This window comes from Centroberyx gerrardi, chromosome 5 (genome assembly GCF_048128805.1).
Source record: "Centroberyx gerrardi isolate f3 chromosome 5, fCenGer3.hap1.cur.20231027, whole genome shotgun sequence".
Classification (NCBI taxonomy): domain Eukaryota; kingdom Metazoa; phylum Chordata; class Actinopteri; order Beryciformes; family Berycidae; genus Centroberyx; species Centroberyx gerrardi.
The window spans coordinates 35,517,186-35,524,685 of record NC_136001.1 but is presented as its reverse complement, the minus strand read 5'-3'; the positions used below and the strand labels follow the sequence as shown (position 1 = coordinate 35,524,685).

General features: G+C 44.9%; 1 protein-coding gene across 1 annotated transcript in view; it reads left to right on the top strand.

Moving 5' to 3' along the window:
• Positions 1 to 7,500, top strand: part of arhgef3 (Rho guanine nucleotide exchange factor (GEF) 3) — a 45,172-nt gene that overhangs the window by 31,447 nt on the left and 6,225 nt on the right. Inside the window, 4 exon segments of the mRNA XM_078283625.1 lie at positions 5,867 to 5,974; positions 6,738 to 6,778; positions 6,780 to 6,930; positions 6,932 to 6,982. Of these exon segments, the coding sequence (XP_078139751.1) occupies positions 5,867 to 5,974; positions 6,738 to 6,778; positions 6,780 to 6,930; positions 6,932 to 6,982 (351 nt within the window).

Sequence of the window (7,500 nt, the reverse complement as noted above, 5' to 3'; positions counted from 1 at the left end):
TCTGGACTCTCTGCCGGTACCTGACTCTTTCTGGACTCTCTGCCGGTACCAGACTCTTTCTGGACTCTCTGCCGGTCCCGGGCGAGGTCCAGACGCTCTGCCGGTCCTCGGGGTGCGGCGGGCGGTATGGTGGCCAGGCAGAAGCCCCTCTGCCTGCGGGTTTCCTTCAGCTGCTCTGCGGAGCTCGGCGGGGCGAACAACAGCATCAGCAGCATGGGGAAGGAGGTGCAGGTAAGCTGGAGGAGAGACTCGCACTGGAGCTGCTTCATGATTAGAGTCAATTATTTTAATTTGGTAAAAAACTGGTAGATGCTGCCCTCCTCTCGCAATTATTCTGCTGTAATTGTGTTGATTTGCCGTCAAAACTGCCTTCAGTATCTTAAGTTGTACTGCTGATATCTTTCACACCCTGCATACATGCTAAAATTCATGGATGTTCGGACTTTTCACACATATATTTTGACTTTATACGTTCTAGTGTTGGAATTGTTGGTTGCGTTTTATTCCCCCATTTGTTCTATTCTTATTTATATTCGGTTTTCTTTGCTGTATCCTATTGGCTGCTGTAACGACCTGATTTCCCCACAGAATTTATTCAAGCTAATCTAAAATAATCTAATCAAATTTTATCTAATCTAATCTAATCTGTTCTTCCTCTAATTCCAGTGAAAGTGTTCCTGTCTTGTTTAAAAATTGAAAACTTTTCTACTTTTCCTTGTTCTTCGGTTCTCTAACACTTTTCTATCATCCGTGATCATTTTTGGCTCACGGGAATATTTTCCCCAAACAAAACATCGCTCTAGAAATGTCTTTAATATTCCTATAATATTCCTAAGGGGGCTTAAAGTGTGTCTGTGTTACTCAATATTGAGTTTATAGTGACCTTGTCTTGTATGGTATTACTACAGGATTTTGTGTGGCATCATTTTGACCTATAGTAGCTGTAGTGTGATATTTTATAACTTTTCTGTGATGTTTGTATCCTTACATTTATTACAGGATTTCTATAGTTATTTTTCATGAGGTTTGTTCCATCTATTGTCCGGGTGCTGTGACCTCTGACCTTCTTACTGCTGGTTGCTTGTAATGGTGGTGATCTAGGAATTGAAGAGGTTAATTAGCCTAATTGGAGTTCAATGTATTTGAAAACAATGGACCACAAAACACCAAAGAAAGACAGAGAGAGAGAGAGCAGGAGAGAATGTGTGTTTTCATATTTGCCTGTGCGTTTGTGTATGTGTGTGTGTGTGAGAGAGAGAGAGAGAGAGAGAGAGAAAGAGAGAGAGAGAGAGAGAGCAGTCATGTCACCCTCCTGTCTTAATGTCTTTCTGATTGCCGTATGTTTCAATGGACTACTCCTCCATTTTAACCTCTATGACCTGGATCTCCCTATGACACACACACACACACACACACACACACACACATTCAGTAATAACACTCAGGCAATTACATTTACACATACACTCATACACTTACTCACACCCTTCAAAGTGAGAGAGACAGAGAGAGAGAGAGAGAGAGAGAGAGCGAGCCTGAAGGCCCAGTTGAACTCTTTCATCTATGTGAAACTAAACTGTTCTGTCTGTTTCTGACTGAACTGATCATTTCATCACTGATCCATCTGATTGATTTAGTTTAGATAATGTCAGCTTGTTAGCTAGCTAACCATAGTATCTGGTCAGCTAACATCACTGTCTTGTTGTTAACACATCTGATTAGCACACTAGCTAACGTATCTAGTAGCAGCTAGCGTTAGCGTGTTCACATTAACATCAGTGTGTTTGCCGGCTAGTTAGCTAGCTAACAGTTTGTTCAGGTTAACTGAGCTGACTCTTCTCAAGCTACAACTCAGAGTGTTTTGGAGTAGAGACTAGGGCTAAAGACAAGACAGTTTACTGTGTCACAGTAACCAAATCCACCTTATCACACTATTCACTTTTACTGAGAACGTTACTGAATGGATCTACAGCCACACCACAACAAGCTGACTCAGCTGCTCTCTGCTTCTAGCTGCTTCTACAGATTTACACTTTATTAACTAACACACAGTTCTACAGATTTACACTTTATTAACTAACACACAGTTCTACAGATTTACACTTTATTAACTAACACACAGTTCTCCATGTTCCTCCATCATGGAGACAGGCTGCTGCAGCAGGTTGTTGCAGAAACTGGTTCAAACTGTCACCATCTATTCTCCCACCATGTTAATGTCTGTGAGTGAAATAACAGTAAAATTAAATGATTCGTCTTTTTGCTGGGTTCCCCTCAGTGAGCCCTGGGGGTCCGCGGACCCCAGTTTGGAACCAGTTTGGAACCAGTTTGGAACCAGTTCACCAGTATACGGTATGGTTGTAGGTAGCCTGCAGTATTGAGTCACTCTGACTGATTCTACAGCGATACTGAGTCAAACACTGGTCACTGACAACACACACACAGACACACACACACACACACACTCATGCTAGTCCTTGGTGATTCCCAAACAAATAGTGATGTAAGCTGCATTTTTTCGGTCTCTTTTGTGTACAGCACTTTGTAACCTTTGTTGAACAGAGCTGATCTCTGCTGAAAACACACTAAAACATGAATGGAGTAAATAATAATAATATGAATAAACTTTGCAACAGTTAGGAGGAACAATTATGTACCACAGACAACACTGTGCATTTGGTACAAAAATGTGCCTTTAAAAGCTACTGATTGTCCGTTTAGGTCCTTAAGGACCGCTAGTGCTCCTGTGCTGTACTCCTGTTTCCATTTGGGGGAGAACATTACCTGAAGTTCATCATTCAGTCAGTGTAAAACCTGTTGGATCCGGTCTGTAAAAGCCAACCAAGGCCTGAGGTTCCCTAATATCCTTTACAACGCCCGTCGTCTGGTTTAGCGCTGTGCTGTCTGACATTTTATAAAAGCAAGAGTCACTTTTTTCAGTTGTAGTAGTTTTGGATTGAAGCTGTTGAGCTGAAAGCAGCCGGCAGGTGAAGCGGCTCCGGCTGTAAACAGACCGGCGGCTGCTGGTGACTGACTGGATTTCATTGATTCCTCGGATTTAATCGACTAAACAGAAACCCAGTGCGACATGTCCAATGGAAACTATTCAACACAGACGCAAGAAACATAACTAACAAAATATACATGAATATTTAAAAAACAGATTATTTTTTAGCCTAACTATATTCCAAGATCTTTTAATCATCAGTTATGGCATAATATTAAAGATCAGTTAATGAAATATAATTGTTGTCATAATAAATCTAATCTAAATCGACGCATTATAACTTTACCTCCGTCTTCGTACTGCTGGTCTTCATTTGTTAACTTGTTAATACGTTTTAGCTCTTTTCCGGTTGGTGTTTACATTTGATATTCTAGTGGTTCATCTGACTCTTATCCAGAGAGACTTAACTTCCTGGATCACCAACATTACAAGCGGCCAACAGTAAGGAGGTCAAGGGTCAGAGGTCACAGCAGCCAGACAGTAGATGGAACAACAGTAACTACAGTAATGCAGCTACTATAGGTAAAAAAAATGACACCACGCAGAATCCTATGGCAATACCACAGGAGGAAAACACTATAAAATGTGATCCGGTCACACACTGACGTCCCTGTAGGAATATTATAGGAATTTCTTAACAGTCTCTCAAAATTTAGTGAACTGATCCTGAGCTGTGAAGCTCCGCCTCCACGTTTCTGACAGGAATCCAGTTCAGATCGGGTTCCTCCTCCAGTAAAGGATACTGGTCCAACAGCAGGAACTGGACCGGACATTTCCACCTGTTGGTCACATGAGAAGGTTAGCTAACGCTTCAGTTCAGCAGCTGAAACAGTTTGCTTCAGGTTTTGCTTGACCCCTTCCTGTCCCGTCTCCTCCAGCTGATCCTTTATTCGATCCTTCATTTCTAACACTTTTCCTACACAGAGCGACTTATTTGCATTTTAAGACTTCGTGCTCATTTCGCAAAAATTCCTGAGAGCAGACTGACAGGTTTTTTATGGTGATTTTTAGTCAGGTGAAAATATTCCTGTGAGCTCAGACTGATCATGAAAAACTAAACTGTCGGTCAGTTGAGTCGATTTATGTTCGGTCGATTGATTCCTGATTGTTCCTGCTGAGGGAAACAGTGTTAGATGGTTCCTGTGGTCCAGCAGGTCAGCTGACTGCGGCTGCAGGGCAGAGCGAGCTAAAGATATAGGGCTAACACACACACACACACACACACACACACACACAAACACACATTGATTTTCTATAGGTCTGTATCCAGGACATGCAGCTTGCTGGCATTTTCACACAGAGAGAGACACACCCCATATTGACAATATAGAAGCCTTTGATATCTCTATGTGTGTGTGTGTGTGTGTGTGAGAGAGAGAGAGAGAGTTTGAGTCTGACTAATTTTTTGTAGCGTACCGTAACGTTTCATTAGTCATGTCTCTTCTTCCTCTGACACACACACACAAACACATAGCTGTCCACGTCACACCAGGGGTCAGAGGTCAGGGAGGACGGGGGTCAGAGGTCAGAGGTCAGAGGGATCGAACCTGCGACCGCCCCGGTACAAGCTGGTCTGGTTTGTCATAGCTCTCCGTCGGATTCTCTGTCACTTCACTACCTCAGCGACCACCCAGCCTGTGTGTGTGTGTGTGTGTGTGTGTGTGTGTGTGTGTGTGTGTGTGTGTGTGTGTCAGTGGGTCTGCAGAGTCACTGCTGTTCCACTGGGAGTCACATGACATACACACACACTTTTATTCAACCTTTATTTATCCAGCGGTTGACGGTCTGCTGCCTGGAAACAAGAGAAAGGAAAACTCTCTCTGTTGATGATACCTGAAGATATTAACTCTCCTCCTCCTCTTCCTCCTCCTCCTCCTTTCTCTTCTTCCTCCTCCTCCTCTTCCTGATCCTCCTCTCTTCTTCCCCCTCCTCTCCTCTTCCTTTCTCCCCCTCCTCCTCTCCTCCTTTCCACCTCATCCTCTTTACCCTCCTCTCTTCCTCTTCCTCCCCCTCCTGATCTTCCTCCTCTCCTCCTTTCCCCTCCTCCTCCTCCTCCTCCTCTTCTTCCTCTCCTCCTCCTCTTCCTCTCATTCTCCTCTTCCTCCTCCTCTTCCTTTCTCTTCCTCCTCTTCTCCTCCTCTTCCTCCTCCTCTTCCTTTCTCTTCCTCCTCCCCTCCTCCTCTGCCTCCTTTCCTCTTCCTCCTCCTGCTCTCCTCCTCTTCCTCCTCCTCCTCTCCTCCTTTCCTCTTCCTCTTCCTTTCTCTTCCTCCTCCTCTCCGTTCTCTTCCTCCTCTTCTCCTCCTCCTCTTCCTTTCTCTTCCTCCTCTTCCTCCTCCTCTCTTGTTCCTCCTCCTCCTTTCTCTTCCTCCTCTACTCCTCCTCTTCTTCCTCCTCTTCCTGTCTCTTCCTCCTCCCCTCCTCCTCTGCCTCCTTTCCTCTTCCTCCTCCTGCTCTCCTCCTCTTCCTTCTCCTCCTCTCCTCCTTTCCTCTTCCTCTTCCTTTCTCTTCCTCCTCCTTTCCGTTCTCTTCCTCCTCTTCTCCTCCTCCTCTTCCTTTCTCTTCTTCCTCTTCCTCCTCCTCTCTTGTTCCTCCTCCTCCTTTCTCTTCCTCATCTTCTCCTCCTCTTCCTTTCTCTTCCTCTTCCTCCTGCTCCTCCTCCTCCTCTTCCTCCTCTTCTCCTCCTCCTCTTCCTTTCTCTTCTTCCTCTTCCTCCTCCTCTCTTGTTCCTCCTCCTCCTTTCTCTTCCTCATCTTCTCCTCCTCTTCCTTTCTCTTCCTCTTCCTCCTGCTCCTGCTCCTGCTCCTCCTCCTCTTGCTCCTCCTCTTCCTCCTCTCCTCCTCTTCTCCTCCTCCTCTCCAGGAGCCCAGTACTAAGCGTAGCAAACCAGTATCCAGGGTGACGTCTCTGGCCAGTCTGTTGCCGCCCGTCAAGACCGCACCGCTGAAGAGGATTGGTCAGACGCTGCAGGTAAACAACCAATCAAAACTCTGTGATGGTTTTAACACGCAGTACATCCAGCTGCTGATAGATCTGTGAACATTTATTTGAACGTTTACTTGAAACGCGGGGTTCTCTGCTGCTCCGGCTAGCGCTCGTGTCGGGGTTTAGAAGCCACGGACGCTTGAGTTTAGAGAAACGATCTTCTCTTCAGGGACTATTTTGTGGCGGAGACGTACGTTCTGTTGTGTGGCTGTCTCTGCATGGAAAGCATTCCTGAGTTTGAGAGGAATGGTGCATTTGTGTGCTATCAATAAATAGGAGAAACGAATCTCTTACTTGGTCGCTAGCCAGACTAACTAAACTATAACCCCAAATTTTTTGGGGGGTTTTGGGTTCTTCTGGGTTCGATTTTTCGACCAAACAGCACATGAATGCAACGCTGTTTGGCAGCCGACTTTGAAGACCCGGATATTAGACTTTTCAAATCAATGCAAGCATTAAAGTAAATTATCAAGCAATGATAAAGTAACTTTGATCAAAATAAACCTGGGCAGGATGTTCACTGTGATGGATTACCTCTCTCAAACAAGTTTCAAGTCTCTGTAAGTTGATTGTACTGAAATGAATGGGAAACGAATGGCTGCCTGGGAGGAAAAATGCATTCAAACATCTAAAAAAGGATGCATGCTTTGGAAAATGGTTGGAAGTAATCTAAAGTATATGTGAATTGTAATAAATGGGCTAAAACGCAAAAATCCTTCCCCCTCTCTCTCTCTCTCTCTCTCTGCAGCGCTCCATCAGTTTTCGTAATGAAAGTCGGACGGGAGAGACTTCCTCCTTCTTCCTCGACGACGGGGACGCGCGTTACCTCGGCGACGGGGCCCCGCCCCTCTTCTTCTGCGACCGCGGTGCGTGCTTCCACAGCGACGGCGTCAACGACGAAGCGCCGGGACAGCAAGCTGTGGAGCGAGACGTTCGACGTCCCGACTGGGAGCGACGCAACCTCTGACCTCTAAAGAGATAAAACGACAAGAGGTGAGAGAGAGAGGGAGAGGGAGAGAGAGAGACACACCAGAGAGAGAGAGAGAGAGAGAGACACACACAGAGAGAGAGAGAGAGAGAGAGAGAGACACAGAGAGAGAGAGAGAGAGACACAGAGAGAGAGACAGAGACAGAGGGATGGGTGGAAGGAGGAAGAGACATACATAGAGAAAAGTACTGCTACTAACAGAGGTGTGACCAAGTCGACTTTGCTCGAGTCAAGTCTCAAGTCTAAATGTAGATTACCAAGTCAAGTCCAAGTCATTAATGTCAAGTCTCAAGTCTAAATGTAGAACAGCAAGTCAAGTCAGAACAAATCAAGAGTCCAGTATCAATTTAATATCTTAAAGAAAACTAAATATCTAGGACTTTTCAATGCAATATGGTTTTAATAGGATAAAAACTTGGTAAGAGCATCATGAGTTTGATTTCTATAATCAGTTTCAACTTCAATAAATTCAATCATTCCATACAAATTCAGAAAACAGAATTTAAATTCAGTCGTCCGCTGG